The sequence below is a fragment of the Clavelina lepadiformis genome, chromosome 3, assembly GCF_947623445.1.
Source record: "Clavelina lepadiformis chromosome 3, kaClaLepa1.1, whole genome shotgun sequence".
NCBI lineage: Eukaryota > Metazoa > Chordata > Ascidiacea > Aplousobranchia > Clavelinidae > Clavelina > Clavelina lepadiformis.
Genome location: NC_135242.1, coordinates 18,636,064 through 18,658,629, shown reverse-complemented (window position 1 = coordinate 18,658,629; position 22,566 = coordinate 18,636,064). Strand labels below are relative to the sequence as shown.

Below are 22,566 nucleotides of genomic sequence, written 5' to 3'. Positions count from 1 at the left end.
AAGTTACCTAAATATTTTTGCAAAATTCGTTGTCACGTTTCTATTGTAAAAAACGTAAAAGCTGATACCCATAAGAACGACGAATAACAGGACAGCCAAGGTACCTGGCAAAATAATAAGAGAAGTTTTCTCCCTCACAACGTTCAGAGTGCTCCCTTGTTTAACCACACATCTAGCTAAATAACTTACTTATTAATCCCACACTGATTTCGGAAAATGATGACTGATTGTCCAAACAATATTCTCTTCTCAAATGCTGATGATTCGGGCATGATGATATGGTGAGGTTCATTCTCCACTCAGAGTTACATGTACGTTCAAGTATGACTGAAATATGATACCATCATTATACTGCAGTGTCCGTTCATATATTTCAACTGCTTATTTTACAGTCTATCGCCTATCCAAATCATACTTTGATTGGAAGTGGCACAGTTGTTGGTGATTTCCCAACATGCCCAGCTAGAGCAAGGCAAAACGTCACAATTGTGATTTGTACTTGAAACAAGAAAAGGATTTTAGAAAATAATGGATGCTGGATCTGCGTCCAAACACCTTCAAGCTTATAAACAATTAAGCTTTTAGTGTCACATTACAAATGTCAAATAATTACGTCACACTCTATCCGGTACTATTTATTCTACCAGCATGCTCTAATACAATAGCTTATTAGACTGTAAGAGTAGCAAGTGCTATAAACTTTTGCAGCAAATAATATTGCTCAAATATTTTATACTGTTACGAAGATGTCGATCATTAATACTTTGTTGTAGTTGATGTGGTAGAACAAGATGGCGATAACAAACAGTCTTCGTTTTCTATTTGACTCTCTTGAGCTTCCAAGCATGACAAAGTGCAGTTGCTATTAAAATTTTAAACAACTTGGATTATGAAATGATGGACTTGTATTACATTTTAATACCATCATTTATATATTAGAGCTTAAGTATAGGCTTCTATATTGATAATGTTGATACTATATAATGCTTATGCATCTCATACATTCTAAGACTTAGTTGTAAGTTTTAAGCTTCAACACATCCAGACCCTATTTTCTAGCTTTACCGATATCTTGTCCGAACTCCAGAGCAAGAATCACATGTTGTCCACTGAGACCACTGCGAATGCATAGGGCATTGATGGTCGTTGCAGGGCTCGGTTTTGTTGCGTCTTGTTCCACCGTTTCCTGAGCGGTTTATAAACAGACCAACTTTAGATGGTGTTTCATTTACATTGTTCTTGAATGTCAGTAGCCATACCAACAAAACTTAGCTCACCGCATAATATACTTGCGCTTCCCATGTATGTGCAAAAGCTTTCGAAAGTTTGATGTCCGCCACCACAACTCGCAGAGCACGATGATGATTGAGACCAAGTACTCCAAGTTGGACATGCTTGCGAATTACAAGTGCTCATAATACTGTATTGCAAGGCTAACACTCCGTTTGTTCCTGGGCAGTTGTACGACTGCTCGTTTGGTGGTTCTAATGTCAGTAATAAAGTCAGAGTAGCTAATGACTTTTCTGAAATAATCTGCATATAAATATCGGTAATATTGATTTACCAGATAAATTTGTACAAGTTCCATTTAATGTTTGAGTTCCTCCACCACATGATTGGGAACAACTTGTTTGAGTGAGAATGTTAAAGTGACCAGTACAAGTAGAATCGTTGTAACATCTCGAATGCGTCCTCATTGTACAAGTAGGATTTGTAGAGCAACTATAGTACGAAATACTTGTTCCATCGTAGCAATCTCCAATGCAACTTTCGTTTTGCTGAAAATAATACAAAAGAGATTTATGTTCATGATAGCAACTAGAATTAGTTGCTTTGGTTATTTGCTATTTGGTAATTGAACGCTTACCGTGCTTTGCCATTGACCAGCACAATCTATATTCACATCGCATCCTGTTGGTAAAATCTCCATATAAGGATCTCCAACACCAACACAAACGATACCGTATGAATGTCTGCCGTTTACTGTGCAAGTAAGTTGTCTCACTCTGTGACAGTTTTCTCTATCGTTGCAAGGTTCCCAGCTTGTCCACACCTGAGCTTGAACACATGCAAGATTTGCGCCCGCCAAAAAAGCAACCCAGATAATTGTAACATGGGAGACAATGTCTTGCCCCATTCTGAATGGTTTTGCATTAATCTTCACTTGTTTTGAAAAACATAAATAGTTTATTTAGAAAGAAGCCATACGAACTATTTCACTTGTATTATACAAACAACTTTTGGAACTAGTTTGAAAACAATTGCTGTCTTTTATAACTTGGAAAATTAACACTGACAAATTTTTTTGATTTTGTCGACGTAACAACAATTACGAGTATTAACAAGCGTACAAGACCTTGCAGAAGATTAAGCGAACAATTGACTAGTTTAAATGATTTAACCAATACTGTACTTCTGCAAGCTGTATCATTTCACTGGGGACTTATAGTAAGACATTAATCAGAGATTAGCTGAGTCAGCTGCTTTGCATTACCTATAAGCGAGTGTCGTAAGATTCGTGTCACTGCTTGTTACAAATGGCCGGTATAAATTTTTCACAACAATAATTGTCATTTACATTTATGAAAGATAAATTTTGAAGATTTGAAGTGATGTCATAAACAGTACGAAATAACTTAGGCTCATCGTAACATATATGTCGCACTTTCAAACACTTAGCGGCATTTCAACTCTGTCTTCTTATGCATAATGCGCAACTTGAACTTTCAAAATCAAAGTTGGTGGCTGAATCGTGTTAATCAGTATACAGTAAAAAAAATCAAGATAAAGTTGCCATTCTGAGGTTAACTTCATTTTTGATTCTTTTACACGAGCTTTCGCATGCATAAGCTTGCTTTTTCAGGTCTACTAAGAGTTGGAAAATCTAAATCAACTAAATCTACTTGCAGTGCGTGTGCATGACAACAAGATATATGTTGCAGGCTGACTGATGTATTTCATGGCAGAAGAAGAAAACAAAGAGCGCATGGCACTATCTATTAACGCATTTAATACTTGATTTTGGATTCAATACTTAAAACATCGAAAGTTTTTGAGAATTTTTGAGGATTCATTTGTAACCGTGAACTTCGAAAATCTTTACAATCATTGAAACGTTGTCAGTTTTTTTTAGGAAGCTTACTGCCGCTGGGCTCGACAAACGGTGGAGTTGTGTTTACACGTTGGCAGTTTACTTTGATGCTTTTATTTATTTCCGAAACTTAAAAACGAGATAACAACGTTAAACATATATCATGCCCATATATACTGTAACTGGGCAAAATATCAGGATCACTAAAACTAAACAACGAAACCACAACAGTGTAAAGAATAAACTATAATAAAACCTTATCTAAATATAAAACAAAATGTTTTTGTGGAAAATACTTGATAATAACGAAAACAATTTGGTGACGTGAATGCTCCAAAGAAACTTTCAGCCCTCTACAAACGACTCTTGCGCATCATCCGGTTATTGAGGCAGGAGTGACGTACCCCGGTTCCAGTACGAATTCGTAATCGCTTCGGCCTGGTTGTGGCACTCTTTTTACATCAGGACAGGGAGCACTGAATCGTAGTAAGCTCATGAATTTCTTGTTTATTCTTTATAAACTTGAAGCTTCACACGTTTATATTAGTATTAGTTCAAGTAAATTTATACTACTACTCAGTACTAAAACCGAGTAGTAGTACTACTACTACTACTACACTATAGTGAATGTTCTGGTAAACTTATCAAGTGTATATCAGCATATAGTACAGATTTACCTTTGCACGTTTGGTTCGAGATATTCCACTTTCGATATATTTGCAAGCTTTGCGTTGTCATCAAGTGTAACGTAGTTAAGGGAAGACAGGTTAGCATTCCTAGGCGAGAGAAATATCATTTTAAAGAATTGAAGTGTTTAAGTGGAAAATACTTAAATATAGAGTAGCGGTTTTTCTTCACTATGCTTTAACTTTGTACTTTTCTATTTGTGTTAACTGCAGTATAGTTTAATTATAAAATGTTTTCATTGTTTCACCTTTGGTTTGCCGATGACTTGTTGCCAGTTGCAACGTTGTCTTGCTTTTTCTTATCATTAGAATTCTTGATCAAATTGCTTGGTTCCATAATAGTTTCATAAGCAAGTTCTACAGCTTTTCAGTAAATGTTTAAAGTTAAATTGTTTATTTTTGCATATAAGTTCAAAAACGTTTTACCTGCTTTGGTTTCTGTAATATGCGATGAACCAGTTTGAGTTTTAAAAGCAAGGGTTGGTTGTGTTGAATCTTGATCTTGTGTCCTGATTAAAATTCATTTTGAAAGCGGACCTTTGACGGAAAATAACCATGATATTTGTCGCCAAAAAGTACCTAATTTTTTTGGGGAAACTCGTTGTCACGTTCCTCTTGTAACAAACGTAAAAGCCGATGCCCATAAGAAATTACGACCAACAGTACTGCAAAAGTACCTGGCAAGATAATAACACCCGAAACTTTCCCTCAGAACGTCCAGAGTCTTCTCATATTTTGACCACATATCTATCTATAAATAACTTACTTATTAACCCCACACTGACGTCCGAAATGTAGGACTGGTTGCCCAAACAAGATTTTCTTCTCAAATGTTGATGATTCCGAACAGGATGATATGGAGAGGTTCATTCTCCACTCAGAATTGCATGTACGTTGAAGTATGACTGAAATATCAGCCCATTATTACAGCGTTCATTGAAAAATTTAAAATTGTAGGTTTTACCGTCATTACAACTCATACTTTGATTGGCAGTTGTACAGTTGTTGGTGATTTTCCAGTCTGACCAGTTCGAACAAGGCAAAATATGACAATTGTTATTTGCACTTGAATCAAAAGAAGAGTTTTAGAAAAGTTGATCGTTATATACTGTATACACTCAGAACACTTTTCTCACCAAAACTTTCTTACTGCTCCAGGTATTATATTATATCTAACGATATACCCAAAAGTATATTTATTTTGCAAGTGTACTCTAATGCAAGAATGTTTTGTGGTATGGCGTTTAAAGTGGTACTCTCTGCCGCAAATGATTTTGCTCATGTATTTTGTACTTATATGAATATTTTTATCATTGATATACTTCGTGGTAGTTGTGCTTTCACCATTTGTGATGGTTGTCGTGGAACAGGATGTCGATTGCAAACATTCTTCTTCTTCTGTTAAACTCTCTTGAGCATCGTTGCATATTGAAATGCAGTTGCTATTGAAATTTCACACAATTTACATTATGAACTGGTAAAATCGTTATTCCCTTTATTATAATCATTTCGGCATTAGATCATTCATCGTTTAGACTTTAGAGCTTATATAGAGTTGAGTATTTTGAGTTATGCTAATCTCTAATGATTTCGCGTCTCATGTAAATTGCAAGATTTAGTCCCAAGTTCTTATAAGTTCATCATATGCGGACCCTATTTTCAAGCCGTACCGATATCTTGTCCGAACTCCAGAGCAAGAATCACATGTTGTCCACTGTGACCACTGCGAATACGCAGGGCATTGCTGGTCGTTGCATGGCTCGGTTTTGTAGCGTCTTGTTCCACCATTTCCTGAGCGATTTATAATCAGATCAACTTTAGATGGTGTTTCATTTACAGTATTGTTTAATGTCAGTAACCCTACCGACAAAACTTAGCTCACCGCATAATGCACTTGCGCTTCCCATGTATGTGCAAAAGCTTTCGAAAGTTTGATGTCCGCCGCCACAACTCGCAGAGCACGATGACGATTGAGACCAAGTACTCCAAGTTGGACATGCTTGCGAATTACAAGTGCTCATAATACTGTATTGCATGGCTAACACTCCGTTTGTTCCTGGGCAATTGTACGACTGCTCGTTTGGTGGTTCTAATGTCAGTAATAAAATCAGATTATTTAATCTTTTGTTACTATTGCGCTTATTGGCCTACTGTACGTGTAGGTAATATTGATACCAGCATGAAGCTGTTTATTGTTTCCTTGGTTATACTTGTTCAGTTACTAATTCAAAAAATGATTTTGAACTTTGGTTCCATGTCAATTGGTTTCTTATTTAACTGTTGTTGTTTGCAGATAAAATTGATTACATGCTCTAGTGTTATACTAATATATCGTATTGTTCTTTAATAAAAGTGTTTAACGATATATAAATAAGTAACCAAGGAATCGGTAACCAGTTTCACGCCGGTAATAAAGATTTACCAGGAACATTGGTACAATTTCCGTTCAATGTTTGTGTTCCTCCACCACATGATTGGGAACAACTTGTTTGAGTGAGAATGTTAAAGTGACCAGTACAAGTAGAATCGTTGTAACATCTCGATTGTGTCCTCATTGTACAAGTAGGATTTGTAGAACAACTATAGTACGAAATACTTGTTCCATCGTAGCAATCTCCAATGCAACTTTCGTTTTGCTGAAAATAATGCAAAATGGACATTTTTTACGTTGTATTATTAACTAGAATTATATTTGTTTTATTTATTTGCTACTTGGAATTTCAACACTTACCGTGCTTTGCCATTGTCCAGCACAATCTATATTCACATCACATCCTGTTTGTAAAATCTCCGAATAACGATCTCCAACATCAGCACATTCGATGCCGAACGCAATTCTCCAGTCTATTGGTGTGCATGAACGTATCCGCATGCTGTGACAGTTTTCTCTGCTTCCGCAAGAGTGCCATGTTGTCCACGCTTGCACATGAGCAAGACATGCGCCGGACAATAAAACAATCACGATAGTTGTAGCATTTGGTATGGCATTCGTGGACGCCATTCTAAATAAACAAACAATCTTGATCTTCACCAGTAGGCTTACTTTCAGAAACTGCACAAATTATCCAGAAAGAAGTACCACAAACTATTTCATTTTTCTTACAAACAACTCATAAAGCTATCTTGAAAAGGCTTGCATACTTTCGTAATTTAGAAAAATAATATTTACAAATTCATTGATTTTATCGACATCACAAAAGCTTCGAGCATTAACAAGCGTACATAAATATGTTACAAATGACTAAGAACAACTGACGAGTTTAATAATTTTGTACATTATTGCTTTCTATGGAACTGTAAGCAGATGTTTCATCGGACATGTAGTAAAACATTAATCAGTGTTTAGATGAGTCAGCTACTTTGCATTACCTTAAAACAAGTGACGTAAGAATGGGGTAACCAGTGGTCTTAATTGGCCAACGTCTCTTTCAAAAAACTTTTAGTAACAAGATATCATTAGCAACAAATGCTTTTTATTCTGCCAACCCAGTGAGTGGTGATTCCATCGTCAAACACTTAAAACAAAAAGTTTCCATGCAACGGAAAAGAAGTTTCTGAAATTCAAGTTAGTTTTGTTACAAACTTGATCTCTAATTTCATATATTACCCCAAAGAAGATAAAAATTTCAGACAGTAACTATGCTAACAAGAACTTTTTCTAGCAATAAAACAGGTGAAGTCATATAAAGCAGCACGCATTCATGGAAATTATTACAAAATAAGAAATATACAATGTAGAGACAAAGTAATCATATGGCCAGCTAATTTACTGACTCAAATCATAACCGTTGATGTGCTTCCAACAATCTATAAGAACATAAAGGTCCTTTCCACTCGTCAAAGGGATGGAATCTTGATGCCTAGGCTTGGATACTAAAATTATTAACTTTTAAAATCGTGTAGCCTACAACAAGAAGATTAATTAGAGTCGCTCATTTGCTGATGTCTTGGTTTGCGAGTTTTGTGTCCCTATTCTGTGTAGTACCTGTTAAAGGTTTCTTTGTAATTTATCTGTATTCCTTTTCCTTTGTAATGTGGCAGTTGATGTAATAGCTGCAGTTTATGTTTCGGGATGATGAGTATTTAAGGTGAAAGGTGATTGGTTAACTGTTGTCTCCGCTGATGGCTGCTTCAATTCAGTGATAAGTTCTAGGTCTTAGGATGTTTTGCATTTTCCATACTTTTCCTGGTGGATTTTTGATATCAGCTTATATCCTTGAATTTTGTATTTTGCTGGTTCAAGTTTTCTTCCTTGTGTTAGTTGAATGTTGGTTCGGTTTTTCAATACCGGATAGGTAGATCTAGTGATTGTTTCACGTCTGGTTCATCTGATGTTGATGATGATGATGATGATGATATAGAAAACGAACGTTTTTAGGTTTGTCGATGTCCGAGCCAGCATCAGTCTCGTATATATAGTTGTCAAAGTCAATAAGTGATACTTATTCATTTCATTCATTCCATTTTGATTTTTCTTTCGAAGGCCTTACACGAAGATAGACTTTGCAGCTTAGTTTAGAGAATTCAATTTAAATCAAAAATTTATCTCTGTCAAAAAGGTCTTTTGTCTCTCTCATCTCAGACCTTTTACATTTTACCTTTTACCTTTTATCAGACATTAAGAACCGCACTTATTGTTATTATATTGACATAATTTATATTTCGGGAACCTGTCAATGGAGATAATGAATCATCAAATTTTGAGCGGCTCAACACCCCATGCATGACTCGCTAAATCCTGAAAGTGTAAGTTTTTGCTTCAAGGAACATAAAGGCACAAACTTTAAATCCATTGCGTAGAGGTGATTTTTCAACGATCAAGACACTCAACCAAGTCTAGCAAACTTGTGCACAAAGAAGAAGCAAAACAAAACAAATAAAATATTACTTAAAAAATCGTTATCCAAATGACTTGTAATAACAGCGCGTAGTATCTTATTCAGCTTATTCTTATTCTTATTATCTAGTATATTATTAAGCATATAGGAATAAGGCAGCCATCGTATAAGTATTTGCAATCACAACAAGGGTGTTTATCAGGGAATAAGATCAGAAAATGGTACAGAAACGAAAAACACAAACACTCAAAATACACGTCTTTGTGTCGCTCGCCAAAACGTTTGGAACGATTGGGACTTTGTTTCATTCCTCGATTCGAACATTTATATGTATTGATTTTTGCAAATGATGCCAAAATTTGCGAGTTTTGCATAAGAAGATTTCATCTTTGTGCATTCTGGTCAATCTTGCATGTTCTCCCACGCCAGACGTGTAATCATTACGTGGAAGGAGCGACGTAACCCGGTTCTGGCGCAACATCAACTGATCCTCGAACCGGTTGCGGTGGAAGACGCGGAGTGGGATATGGAGCCCTAAAAGAATGGTGGCCAAGTCATTTAAAGAAATGATTGTGTTGATTGTGGAATTATTCTTTCGAACATAGAACATTTCGAATCTTTATCATACTAAGTTACATGAAACGGAGGACCTGGCGATGAGTATAACTTACCGCACTACCGTTGGTGCAACAAAGTTTACCCGCAGACAACTGTCTTGATTAGCCTCATCAATGCGCAAGTAATTTAATTGAGGAGAATCGCTTTCTTGTACATTTCTGTGCAAAATTTATATATTGACGTCATGACAGTGATTTTGATTTATTTGTATTTTAACTGAAGCAAACGTTTCTTAACAAACGTTTTAACTTATCTCAGTATCCATTTTCAACAATAATGCATTTGTTGTAAATAATTTACTTATATTCAATGGATAGTTTTCGCTTTACAACATACCCAAGCTGATATTCAGTTTCCGTGTAATCGTAACTGATGGGATTGCGATTGGCAGGACTATTTGCGTAGCTGTAAACTTCCCGCACATCCTCATAATGTGGACCTGTCAACAATCAACATGGAAATACTAAATTATACCTTAGTTGACTTCATTGAAGAATCAATAGCATAAATGATTCTGTTACCAAGATTCTCGAGTTGATCTTGTGACTCGATCTGACGTCTTACAACTGCTGTTGATTGTTGGAAAGTATTGCTTCTTATTTTGCCCAAAAGAAAAAGGTTTTGTCAAAAAAGTTAATCGCCAATTTGAATAAAATGTTTGAGGTATATAGGAAGAAATTACACTTACTGATTTTCAACTTTTATATTTTGAATTTTTTTCTTGAAAAACAAGTAAGCCAGAATGAAGGCGATGATAACCAGTAGAGCCACAATGGAACCGACTGTAACATATAGAGAGTTTAGTTAGTTTTTTGTTAATAGAGTAAAATGTTAAACGATTAAATTGTTTTTATACCGCCAAAGATAGAATGTTAAATTTTGTTTTGTAATTTATGCATTCTCAAGAAGACTATTTGTGTTTCATATTTAAAGCATAGCACAATACTATATAAACCGGACTTACCTATTGCACCGATCTGATTCACAGATAGCCCAGTTTTGTCATAAAGACATTCTTCCCTCCTTAAATATTGATGACTCGGACATGATGTGGAGGTCAGATGTATTTTCCATTCCGAGTTGCACGTTCGTTGAAATACAACTGAAAAATTCCCCTGTGCTTTTACTATACTGTATGTTTTCCATGTTATTTGACGTAAGCCATCGCAGTTCAACTATAAATTTACTCAAAATAGTGGCAAATGCCGGTTCGTGCGCACGAATACGATCATCATCTTCTTAACCGTATCCAGGAAACAAAACTTACTTTGATCAGCAGTGGAACAATTCTCTATATTTTCCCATTCTCCCCAGTTCAAGCAAGGCAGACTCCGACTGCATCTGTTTTAATAAAGAAAAATGTATTTACTTTTTAACGTTGCACCGCTGAAGTTTAATACGCCAAAATTACGACATAAAGATGCGTTACACCTTCATGCGATACATGCTGAGGAGTGGGGAGTGAATTCTCCAGAAAATGTAAATGACGAAGTAATATACTGCGTACAATTACCAGATATCTTTTACGCTTCAAAAGGAAATGCACTTATTTTAAGTAACTTAATCAGTATTTTTATCAAGCGTATACTTACTCAGTACAGAGCTCAGTTGAGAAGCAGTCATCTGTGACTATTTCTGGAAGGTCGCAAACGCTTGGTCGAAGTTCGTTTCTTCTTAGACATCTATTGAATTGTGTGATAATATCATTATCATCCATACAAAGTTTGCAGTTATATCTTCATTTTTTCTACAGCAGTTTTGTGCATACTGTGTTTAGACAATAGTATATATTGTGGATTAGTAAGCGTATCGTTGGTTGCTTTAATTGAGTAAATTATTTGAAAGTACGTAAGCAATGGATCGAAGCAATTACACTCTGTTGATTCAGTGTAACTGTACCTTTGTCTCGTTTTTATTCCTTCGACTTCAGAGCATGGCGAATTGCAGCTTGTCCATTCAGACCAACTTTCGAGGATGTTCGAATCAACATCAATAAAAGTGTCCGAACTGTTAACGCTGGTGGTCGTTGTGGTAACAAGATCTTCTTCGTCTTGCGTAGGTCTGTCATGTTGACAGGACTGCGTGTTGCATGATTCTAGCTCGTCTGTGATTAATCCTTGACTGTCTGCAAAGGCTAAGCAAAATAATAACTTATAGACATACGCCATAACCTAATTTGCGTCTTTCACAAATCGTGACGTGCTTATAGCCATATATTTTGAAACGTGACTACATGGTAAGATAGTAGACCTACAAATAGCAGCAATTGACTATTCTTGTAGACAGCTCCATCTGTTCATAGCTTTCTGTTATGTCATCCTAGTGTTCGTGCTGAAATACCTTACGATACAAATCCAGATATTGGAGTGTGGTGTATACGTACAACATAAATCGCTTGGTTTTCCTTTATATTTGCATTGTCTTGTCCTTTTTCTAGTTCCGCCATCACAGGTGGTCGAACATTCAGACCATTTTGACCATGCTGACCAATCTGGACATTCGTGCGTATTACATAGTTCTATAGCGTAACGCACGGCAGTTACGTTCATGTCTGTCCCCTGGCAATTATGGGTCCTCATCCGGCCTGAAAATATCAAATAAACAACAAGAAAATGCCCAGCTTTGAAGATATGTTATAGCGTAATGCATGTTTGCAGATTTGGTATATTTAAGAGCTTGTATCTGCAGGACTTTTCTTGCTAAATAATACGAAGCAACACAGATAACAAAGACATTCCGAAGTTAAGCAACACTATGGAATGGCAATTTACTTACGACGACCAGCAAAACAACGCTGTGGAACTTGTTTGACTCCTCCACCACACGATACTGAGCATTGTGTCGGTGGCCCCAAGCGTGACCATGTTCCACTGCAAGAACGAGGGTTGTAACAACGAATGGTTCTTCTTAAGGAACAACCAGATTGGCTACACAGGTCAACTCTACTTTTTGTGGCGTCATAGCAATCTCCAGCGCAAGAAGTTTCGGAAGCAGTTCCCTAGAATTAAAGAAAATCTTTGACCAAATTTCCTTTCTGCGATTGAATACACCAATCTATAACAGCGTGCTATTTATCACATCTTTGACAACTGCAGACCATGTTTCTAAACAACAAAGACATCCGCACAGAAATTCTGTATCTTATATACATACCACAACGTCGCAGTGATTTGGGCAGTATACCGATCCCAAGATTGATTCAGAAAAAGGCTCATCTTGCTCAACGCATAGCGAAGGTTGAAGTGACCTTTGCCGAGATGAACATTGCTGAAACCTTTCTGTTATGCAAGTCTCCGTTGAGTTACACGCGTACCATTGACTCCAGCCTTGATGCTCTATGCCTTCTGCTGACGCAATTATTGTAAATAATGCCGCACATAATGTTATTATCATCTTTTTATGTGAACGAGAGCCTCAAGTGACGTCACGAAACGCTAATCTGTGTGTAAAGTATATTGCTGCTGCTGCAACAGATTTCTTTTCGTTTCACTTTCCAACAAATTGGTTCTGATCAAAGTTGTAGCCAAACGTTTTCTTACAATTATCACGAGGTAATATTGTGACGTCAACGGAAAGAGAACGTATTCTGATTAAGTCGTGATCGTCTTTTTATCATTATTCTTTATTTTCAAGACTAATTTCCTATCTCTCGTGCGAGTCAAACTATTTTTGCGTCGCTAAATTTTTCTCGGTGTCAAACAACGCTAAGTGCAATAAATGCATCGCTTTCTCCAACCTTTTGCTTACCAAGCATGATGTTCATTATTATCGGTATTGGTGAGTTTACAAGAGTTATGCAGAAGAAAACTGGTTCAGATGAACATTAAATTATATCAATTAACATATTTGTTATACGGCTTTAATAGAAAAAATATACTTTTATTATAAATATTGTCGACAATATACTAAGTTGTTTTGTAAATCCTGGTACGAACACTGGTATTATATCGATATAGTAATGCATGATAACATTACAGGTCCAATGTTTTCGAATTGCATTAAGATCATTTTCACTCTTACAAAATTAAACCGAGACGAAGAAACGTGTAATGACTAAAATATTTGACTTAAAATAGCGACGTCCGAAATGCAGAAGTACATCCTGCTAAAACTGTTTTTCAGCTTGCATTAAGAAAATTGGTCTTCAGCTTTACTCACTTATGCAGGTACTTTCGGTTGTCGCTCAACAAATACAAACAATTCAAAGAGCAGTGGCCGACCAAGTGATTGAATTCGTTTTCGAAGGAACTCAAATATCACTCGACCCTTCGTGTACCATATTCATTACCATGAATCCCGGCTACGCAGGTAAGACTACATTCCATGAGCACGTTGCTACTTCAATTGAACTCTTCATTACCAAATTTACAATTACCATTGAGGTTAGTACTTTGCTCTGAAATGTTGCCGATTTCTATTCAGGTCGGGCTGAATTGCCGGACAATCTTAAAGTCTTGTTTCGTACGGTGGCCATGATGATTCCGGATTACGCCTTAATTGCTGAGATATCTCTCTATTCAATGGGGTTTGTCGATGCAAGAAGTCTTGCAGCGAAAATCGTGGCAACTTATCGACTTTGCTCCGAGCAGTTGTCTTCCCAACATCATTACGATTATGGCATGAGAGCTGTTAAGTCAGTCTTAACGACGGCGGGTAGGGAGCCTGACATTTACATATAGGGATGTACTTAAGTTGTTTTACGGCTAATTTTTGCCTACTTTAAAATCTGAATAAGTTCAATCTAATGTCAGATAGAAATATAAGATTTAAGGGTAAAATTACAAATTTTATTGCGTATATTAATAACAATGTTATGAATAATTTTCTAACAAGTTTCACGCTCACATGACTCAGGAAATTTAAAACTGAAGTACATTGACCAACGTGAAGATGAATTGATGCTTCGCGCGATAACCGACGTCAACCTACCCAAGTTTCTTGCACATGACATTCCTCTCTTTGACGGGATCATTTCCGATCTCTTCCCTGGTGTGAAGCTTCCGAAACCAGACCACGGACTTCTGGAGAAAGCGATACGGAACAACATAGCCAGTATGCATTTACAGGTCAGCTGCTTGCTTTGGTGGTTTGGTGAGATCTACATCGGAACAAATTAAACGTCTCGGTTTCAATTTGTATCTATAGACATAGACATCGTTTGTTTTCTTTCTTCAGCCCATTCCGTGGTTCATTGAAAAAATAATTCAACTTCATGAAATGATGAAAGTGAGACACGGTTTTATGGTGGTCGGAAAAGCACTTGGTGGAAAAACAACCTGCTACAAAGTCCTCACTACCGCTCTTGAAGAAGTATCCGTGTCCGAGGAAGTCGAGGAACAACCTGTAAGTAGATGGGTGCAAACTTCCTGTTACCAGGAAATCATTGTGTCCTCTATCTTGGCTTATCTCCTTTCAAACTAAAATACTGCGATTTGTTCGATTGAAACTTTTCAGTGCAGTTGGCTCAAGGACTTTTTGACATGATTTTCTAGGTTCGTTACAGAGTGATCAACCCAAAAGCTGTTACCATGGCTCTGTTGTATGGCAGTTTCGATCCTGTATCTCACGAGTGGTCGGACGGTAAGTTAAAACCTCGATTAAGAAAATGAGGCTCCAAATTACCAACATAATGTTACCTGCAAGGTATACTGGCCAACACATTTCGGGAGCACGCCACGAGCACGGACGCAAAACGAAAATGGTTGATTTTCGACGGTCCTGTTGACGCCGTTTGGGTTGAAAATTTAAACACCGTTCTGGACGACAACAAGAAGGTAAGAGAGCCCAATATTTTGTTTGTTCTGTGCGTGCGAGTCCTCTTTTTATTTCTATTTACCCTGGTAATGTAGCTTAAAAGTAATCTGATGTATCATGCCTAGTTGTGCCTCATGAGTGGGGAAATTATCGCGATGAACTCTCAACAAAACATGATGTTTGAAGTTGAGAATTTGGAACAAGCTTCCCCAGCTACTGTTAGCAGGTTAACGGGATATCCGGTACAAATTTTCAGGTTAGTTTAACTTGTTGTTAAAACTTATCTAATCGTTTTGTAAAAAGGTGCGGAATGATTTACATGGACCCAGACGAGCTTGGCACGACGGCACTTATAACCTCCTGGTTGCAAATGTCTCTTCCGGAAAATCTTACCAAGCAACAAAAAGATACAGTTCGCATGATGTTTAATTGGCTGGTGAGCGAAATATATTCTCTTTCATAAACAGTGGAATGTCTAGCACTTACAGTAAGTTTTAATTTTTATAATTTGGCAGGTTCCACCCTGTACGCAGTTCGTCCTTAAACAATGCCAGCACATGCTGAAACTATCCGCCATGCATATGACGGTCAATCTGATTAAACTATATTCCTGCCTGCTGAAAGAACTTGGGTGAGTTAACAGACAACACCATCAACACAGCATAGCGTAGTTTTAGCTGGTCAATCTTACCGCAAGTTTACTTTTTGATTCGAAATAACGCTGCTTGTTCGCTGTCGCTTTGATTAAATTGCTTTAGTAATGATGCTAAGCCTATAGCCGTCATCAAATGACATTAAGATGCTTTACAGTAGTTGCTTTTAATGCATATTTTGTTGCTTTGATGCTGCTGCGCATGGCTTTCATACATTCCAATCGGTGTGAAAATGCTTTTCAAATATTGGTGAGTGGCGATAATGATTCGATTTTATGATATGAATGCTTATGGCAAAAAATTCTTTTGGTGATGTTGGTGATAGTTGTGTACGTGCCAACGATAATAATATAAAATGTGTTCCTTGCAGTGATCTTGATAGTGGTTTTGACGAAAATGAATCCGGAAGTTTGTACTCCACGGTGACGGAAGATACACAAGAAGGGAAAATATCCGCGTCGGATATTAAAGTACAGTATATCATGATTGGTTTGCTTCTAGTTATGCGAACTCCATGCATGTTGCGTATTTTGCCTGGAAGTTAGTGTTGGAAATGAGCTGGATGACACAACTGATTTTTGTCTTCTTATTTTTCAGGTTATAGAAGAACGCGGAAATATGCTTGTTGCTCATTTCCTTTTTGCCATCGTGTGGTCGATCGGGGCCTGCCTGGAAGAGAATTCACGTGAAAGGTTAAAATATAGAAGTTCACGATTCTCTGATTGTGCCTAAATTGTTGTTTTATATCAACACCTGATGTGTATTTACAAGTGGATATTGTCAAAAGGCTCTCTCGGTTCAGCAACGTTGGTTTTCGCTTATTAACATCCGTATCAGCGTATTTTTTACGCCCCATATTTTTGCCTAGATTCCCTTGATAGAGAAAACTTATAGCAGATTTTTTGCAGATTTAACGATTTCTTTCGTGAGTTGCTGGACAGCGATGGCGGGAAAATGGGTTTTCCCCGTCCACGAGAACTTCGCATTCCGCGAAACTTGTTGATTCCAAAACGCGGAAGCGTCTTTGACTATGTGTGGATAAAGAAAACCTACGGATCATGGCATAAGTGGGGAAGTTTAACCAAGACGCCGGAATTGACGGAGTCAACAAAGGTAAAACAAGGACAAAGGTTTTCACTTATAAATATAATATTTCACAAAAATGTTCGTTTTGCTGTAATAAATCTATATAGTAAACCTGATAAGTACTGTAATGCGTTTTAACGACTTTTTTTTAGCTGTAAGTAACTTTGTATTATTGTTTTTTTTAAGTCTTTTTATTTTATCTCCGCTCTATAATGCTTTTGTAGTTGTTTGGTTTTTGGCATAAACTACATTACATAGACAGACCTTTTACAGCCGCCCTTCTCGTTTTTTTCTATGTATATCATCATCTTCAATCTTGAAAAACATATGTCAGTTACACCAATGTGTAATTTTTTTACACATTTTTTGTTAATTTAAAACCCATATCCCATAACAAGTCATTTTGCTATATATGTTCCTGAAATCAGTTTTCTTTTCAATTTTCGCCCGGTTTATTATTTTTAATCATAGTTTTATCACATTTTTGTTTTAATTTCGATAAAGGAAATACTGGATGGTCAGGTAAAGTCTCAGTTACGTTTTAAAAGTTGCATGTTTACACAAAAAAGTCAGCCGCACTACACGCAGATATATGCACATGCCAAATCAACACGACCACACATTGTATGTTGATTTCGTAAAGTTGTTAGCGAATTAATGTGAAGCGCTTCCGCATTTGGAAAGTAACCCACTATAATAATCGATTTATTAATCTTATACCACGTTTGCCTCGTGCTGTATGCAAATAAATCATAACTTGTATCAGTTTTCATCAATGTGCACGCTTTAATGGCTAAAGAAATGTTTAGTATTCTACGCAAAATCTGAAGGTCAATGTTTGGAAAAATTTCCAAACGATGGCATGAATTTTTACTTATATACAACATGTGCTGTAGACTGCCATGCCTGTGTCTGCTGCAAGCTACTCTTTGCCAGCCTGTAGCTGGAACTTAGACTGATTTTTATTGCATGGTATTTATATTGCATCCTACGTTTGGTATTTTCCTATTCTTTAGCATTAACTATGCATGGCATGCTTTGAATACTCTATGCGGCACACAGTTAGTATATTGCAATCACGAAATAATGCATGCTCGAGTACAAATCAAAAATGTTGTTACATTCCGCTAAATTGTTTAAGATGAATCTTCGCATAACAATTTATAAGTATTTTCTGATACAGCAATTTTCTGCTTAAAATTAATTACATATTTTTTCATTTGCTTCCCGCATGGTGACGCAACGGTGTTTCTGCAGAAAGACCACCGTGTCATACGTTTGATGGTAAGGTTCTGACTTAAATATACCTTCTAAATCTGTTGTTGGCCATTTTACTGCTTTAGCATTGCTGTGCTTATACGTTAGAGATAAATTTGGGTGTTTCCATAATTTTCTGCCGTTTAACAAAACTTGCTTTGCTTTCATTTAGATATTCGCATTTTATGCTCTTAATGTCCGTATCAATTTTCTTCTTTTCACTTTATTTTTGCACATTTATCTGCAAATGCATATTTTTCACGCTTAAAGAATTTTCCGATTATTCAGCTCAACAGCGTCATCATCGAAACAGTGGACACCTACAGGCAAGAATATTTTCTACGAAAGTTCATATCAAGCAACATGCCCATTCTTTTTATTGGCCCCACCGGCACTGGCAAGTCTGCTATTACGAATGGCTTCTTGCGCGCGCTCCCTAAACGACAGTGCACAGTGTGCAACGTCAATTTTTCAGCCCACACCAGCGCCAGTCACACACAGGACTTGATTTTCTCAAAACTAGACAGGTAGATATTCATCGCTGGCTGTATATTATTGAAATACATTCCCACCATTTACAAAAGCAAAAATATTTTTGATAGGCGTAGAAAAGGCGTGTATGGACCAACCCCTGGAAAGCGCATGATTGTCTTTGTCGACGATTTAAACATGCCCGCTAAGGAGCGCTATGGTGCACAGCCCCCGATTGAGTTACTTCGTCAATGGGTTGATCATGGTCATTGGTACGACACAAAGGTGGGTTAAGCATGAGGTCTAGTATAACTTCTACCATTTACTTGCTATGATACGAAAAGGGAAGACGCCTGTAATCTAAAATTGCTCAACAGGACACCAGTATGCTGACGTTGATCGATATGACTATGACTTGCGCAATGGCGCCTCCAGGTGGGGGTAGAAATGAAATAACTGAACGTTTTTTGCGCCACTTCAACATCATTAGTATTCACGCATTTGATGACGAAACGATGAAAACAATATTTCAGCCTATGCTCGACTGGCACTTTACCAGGTATATGCGTATGTATAAGATTAATTGAAAACTTTTCCGTTATTAGTGCATTATGTAGGCTATCATATTATATCCTTAACAGAACATATTATGAAAATTTTCAAATATTTATTTTACAATTTTGCAGGGGCTTCGACAATGCTCTGAGACGATTTGGTCGCATTCTTATTTGGGCTACCACAGATGTTTACACGCAAACAATGTCTCGGTTTTTGCCTACACCAGGAAAATCCCATTATCTGTTTAACCTTAGAGACTATGCAAGAGTAATTCAGGTGAAGTAGTGACGAGCAAAAAAGTCTAAAGCGTGCTTGGCTAAATCAAATATTCAAGTATTCTCAGATTCGTATTTTAGGCATCATGATGTATGCCAACGTGTTTTTGAAATTTCAGGGAATTCTTCTGTTCCGAGGCGAACGGTGTCCGGAAGGTGTACCGGGAGCGTTGAAACTTGCCCGGCTCTGGGTGCATGAAGTTTATCGTGTCTTCTACGATAGGCTTGTGGACGATGAAGACAGAAAAAAATTTTTCGGAATTGTTAAGGTTTGACACCACGAAGTCCAATGTCAGATTTTGCGACACGTTTTGAGATTTGTTGAATAATGTTGTTACTTGCCTTCAGGTTGCTACAACAGTCCACTTCAAAGAAAAAATGAACATTATTTTCGAGCACTTGATAGGACAGAAAGGCGGCCGCAAAGATGTAACAGAGGCCCACATACGATCGGTCTTTTTCGGAGATTACATGTCGCCTAAAATGGAGGACGGAGTTAGTGAGCGACTTTACGACGAAGTTACTGATATGACAGGTATAACATGATATGTTGCTGTGTGACCAAGTTGAAAAATTATATTTCATTATTCTAATTTTCTCCACTTTGATTACCTGGTGCCTATTTTTCACGCAGAACTTCGTACTAAGATTGAGCATTACCTGGACGATTACAACACAATATCGAAGGCTCCACTTGACCTTGTGATGTTTCAGTTCGCCATCGAACACATTAGCAGGATAAGTCGTATCTTGAAACAGCCCAACGGCCATGCACTTCTAGTCGGTAAGCTTTTTTGCCCGGATTATCGATTGAATACTGTTTTGGTGGAGTGTTATAATACAAGTATTATAACAGTGCATGCTTTTTATAAAGCGGGCATACTCTAAGTTATACCTTAATTCATTGCAGTATCTTATAAGCTCCATTATTCAGGCATTGGAGGCAGTGGTCGTCAATCGTCAGCACGAATCGCAGCTTTCATGGCCGAATACGAGCTCTTTCAGGTGAACGTGACCAAGTCTTACTCTGTCAACGACTGGAGGAGCGACTTGAAGAAGGTTTTGCGAAGAGCGGGAGAAGACCTTGTTCCGACCGTCTTCCTTTTTGGAGATTATCAGATTAAAGTAATAATATTCATAACAGCTATCTGATGCAGCATGTATTGTTGATTTTCTGTTTCTTAATTCATGTTTGATACCTTTGGTCAAATAGGATGAGGCTTTTTTGGAAGATATAAATCTTCTTCTAAATACTGGAGATATTCCAAATATATTCGAAAATGAAGAAAGACTCGAGATTATTGACAAAATGCAGAGACTCACACAAGCAGAGAATGACGATAAAGCTGAAATCACTCCGCTCAATATGTACTCTAAATTTATTGAGAGAGTCAACAGGTGCAGTTATTTGTGTATTGTAAGCTTTATTTTTTTATTTTGCATGTAAAATTTACTAAAATATTCTCTTGCAGATCTCTTCACATGGTCCTGGCATTCAGTCCTGTTGGAGAGGCTTTCAGGACGAGATTAAGAAATTTTCCATCTTTGATCAATTGTTGCACAATTGACTGGTTCCAGGTAAATCATCATGCAAATATAAGGTAATACCTGGAAATCGTAGAAGGTTAGATCTAATTATCTCTTTTCGTATGTCATAGGCCTGGCCTGATGACGCATTGGAAATGGTGGCTAATCATTTCTTGGACGATGTTGAAATGGGACAGTCTATGAGACAAGAAGCAGTTCAAGTTTGTAAACTCTTTCATCAGGACGTTCGCTCGTTATCGGAAAGGTAAATGAAACGCATAACAGTAGTAGAAAGCAAAGAAAAGCAAAGCAGTCTGCTTTCTTTTGCTATACATCAAAAGAATCAATGATTACATGTTGGCTGCTTGTTGTTTGAATTAGGTACTTTGAGTCTCTTCGTCGGCGCACCTACATCACGCCCACTTCGTATCTTGAACTGATCAAGACTTTCAAGCGTCTTCTACAGAGGAAGAGGCTAGATCTACTTACGTTTAAGAATAGATACGTGACTGGGCTTGAAAAACTAGAATTTGCTGAGTCACAGATCAACATAATGCAACAAGATTTAACGGCCTTGCAGCCCCAGCTTGAAAACAGTTCACTTGTGAGAATATGGTTGCTAACATTAACATTAACACTTGCCTTACTATCCAATTGTAATCAAACTATCGGTCATGTCGTAGGAAGTAGAAGCACTGGTGGCGAATATTAGCGCTGAGAGCGCAGAAGTGGAAATTGTAAAAAAAGTTGTGGAAGCTGATGAAGCCGTCGCTGCAGCAGGTATTGAAGACGATGTTACAGACTTATAGCAAACGTGTGTTAGTATGCAAAAGAGTGTACTACAAACAGCAACTTAGCCTAAAGATATTTCCTACATACTATATTTTTGACTGTGCCACGAAAACAAGCCGGCCTAAGGTTAACCATTTTTAATGACCTTGTACTTGAATTATCCTTCACCACTTAGCGGCCGAAGCAGCCCAGAATATCAAACAAGAATGCGAAGAAAAACTTGCCGTAGCCATGCCAGCTATGAACGCAGCTATTGCAGCACTAAACACACTGAGGCAACAAGACATAGCTCTCGTTAAAACCATGAGCAGTCCCCCAACCGGCGTGAAATTGACCATGGAAGCCATTTGCATATTAAAAGTTAGCTCATGAGATTTTTACTTGGCAATATACCATACAAGTTACTTTACCATACCATAATATATTAGCAATCTATATTAGGTTACCTGACTATTATTTATTAATATCATATTTTACCGTAATGCCATAAGCTTAACGTGGTTATTCTTATGTACTGTAAAGGTTGTTTTACCTTTTATCAGGGCTTGAAACCTGAAAGAAAAACGGACGGAAGCGGTAGAGCTGTCGACGATTACTGGCCGGCTGCAAAAAAAATGCTTGGAGACCTAAAATTCTTGGACTCTTTAAGGGTAAAATGTTACATTGCCCATATAAATGCCATGTGCCAAACATATATTACCATGGTGTGGCATTTATTTTCGCACAGCACTTAACTATAACCTTCCTTATAGGATTATGATAAAGACAACATTCCAATACATGTAATGAAAAAGATAAGAGAACGTTTCATTGGCGATACCAATTTTCGACCAGAAATAATAAGAAACGTGTCATCCGCTTGTGAAGGCCTGTGCAGCTGGGTGCTTGCCATTGAAGTCTATGATAGGTAAATCAGAATGAATTTGTATTATTTCTATCGATGATAATTTAGCATAAGTT

At 37.2% G+C, this 22,566-nt stretch overlaps 3 protein-coding genes across 9 annotated transcripts in view; 1 reads left to right on the top strand and 2 right to left on the bottom strand.

Annotated features, from left to right (window-relative positions):
• The window catches only part of LOC143448560 (dynein axonemal heavy chain 3-like), a 51,360-nt gene that overhangs the window by 20,085 nt on the left and 8,709 nt on the right, over nt 1-22,566 (top strand). For 2 of the 6 annotated variants that reach the window (XM_076948367.1, XM_076948363.1), the window contains exons 33-62: nt 13,400-13,541; nt 13,656-13,886; nt 14,088-14,299; nt 14,409-14,576; nt 14,726-14,813; nt 14,877-15,007; nt 15,113-15,213; nt 15,291-15,423; nt 15,503-15,618; nt 16,011-16,110; nt 16,238-16,332; nt 16,549-16,753; nt 17,231-17,248; nt 17,984-18,010; nt 18,272-18,510; nt 18,586-18,739; nt 18,832-19,013; nt 19,141-19,288; nt 19,407-19,556; nt 19,636-19,822; nt 19,922-20,071; nt 20,222-20,412; nt 20,501-20,685; nt 20,760-20,865; nt 20,946-21,079; nt 21,196-21,418; nt 21,498-21,594; nt 21,782-21,966; nt 22,149-22,256; nt 22,359-22,513. In XM_076948367.1, coding sequence (XP_076804482.1) covers nt 13,400-13,541; nt 13,656-13,886; nt 14,088-14,299; nt 14,409-14,576; nt 14,726-14,813; nt 14,877-15,007; nt 15,113-15,213; nt 15,291-15,423; nt 15,503-15,618; nt 16,011-16,110; nt 16,238-16,332; nt 16,549-16,753; nt 17,231-17,248; nt 17,984-18,010; nt 18,272-18,510; nt 18,586-18,739; nt 18,832-19,013; nt 19,141-19,288; nt 19,407-19,556; nt 19,636-19,822; nt 19,922-20,071; nt 20,222-20,412; nt 20,501-20,685; nt 20,760-20,865; nt 20,946-21,079; nt 21,196-21,418; nt 21,498-21,594; nt 21,782-21,966; nt 22,149-22,256; nt 22,359-22,513 — 4,361 coding nt within the window. The remainder of the gene's footprint in view (nt 1-13,399; nt 13,542-13,655; nt 13,887-14,087; nt 14,300-14,408; nt 14,577-14,725; nt 14,814-14,876; nt 15,008-15,112; nt 15,214-15,290; nt 15,424-15,502; nt 15,619-16,010; nt 16,111-16,237; nt 16,333-16,548; nt 16,754-17,230; nt 17,249-17,983; nt 18,011-18,271; nt 18,511-18,585; nt 18,740-18,831; nt 19,014-19,140; nt 19,289-19,406; nt 19,557-19,635; nt 19,823-19,921; nt 20,072-20,221; nt 20,413-20,500; nt 20,686-20,759; nt 20,866-20,945; nt 21,080-21,195; nt 21,419-21,497; nt 21,595-21,781; nt 21,967-22,148; nt 22,257-22,358; nt 22,514-22,566) is intronic. The other 4 variants (XM_076948368.1, XM_076948366.1, XM_076948364.1 and 1 more) reach the window with 3 other exon arrangements.
• LOC143450459 (adhesion G protein-coupled receptor B1-like) lies at nt 13-2,279 on the bottom strand. The gene is made up of 7 exons (XM_076951019.1): nt 1,868-2,279; nt 1,565-1,778; nt 1,278-1,484; nt 1,066-1,186; nt 764-862; nt 416-498; nt 13-327 (listed from the first exon to the last, which is right to left on the bottom strand). Exons 1-7 carry the CDS (start codon nt 2,135-2,137, stop codon nt 173-175), a joined length of 1,149 nt encoding a protein of 382 aa, XP_076807134.1. The 5' UTR covers nt 2,138-2,279; the 3' UTR covers nt 13-172.
• LOC143448562 (uncharacterized) lies at nt 8,782-12,737 on the bottom strand. Of its 2 annotated transcripts, none has more exons than XM_076948369.1 (12): nt 12,387-12,737; nt 12,009-12,231; nt 11,617-11,817; nt 11,133-11,367; nt 10,826-10,915; nt 10,501-10,574; nt 10,198-10,335; nt 9,922-10,015; nt 9,755-9,828; nt 9,570-9,672; nt 9,287-9,391; nt 8,782-9,149 (listed from the first exon to the last, which is right to left on the bottom strand). In XM_076948369.1, the coding sequence occupies exons 1-12, from the start codon at nt 12,624-12,626 to the stop codon at nt 9,056-9,058; spliced, it is 1,671 nt and encodes a 556-aa protein (XP_076804484.1). In that variant the 5' UTR covers nt 12,627-12,737; the 3' UTR covers nt 8,782-9,055. The 2 variants fall into 2 exon arrangements, with proteins under 2 accessions (XP_076804484.1, XP_076804485.1); XM_076948370.1 differs by having other exon boundaries at nt 11,133-11,358.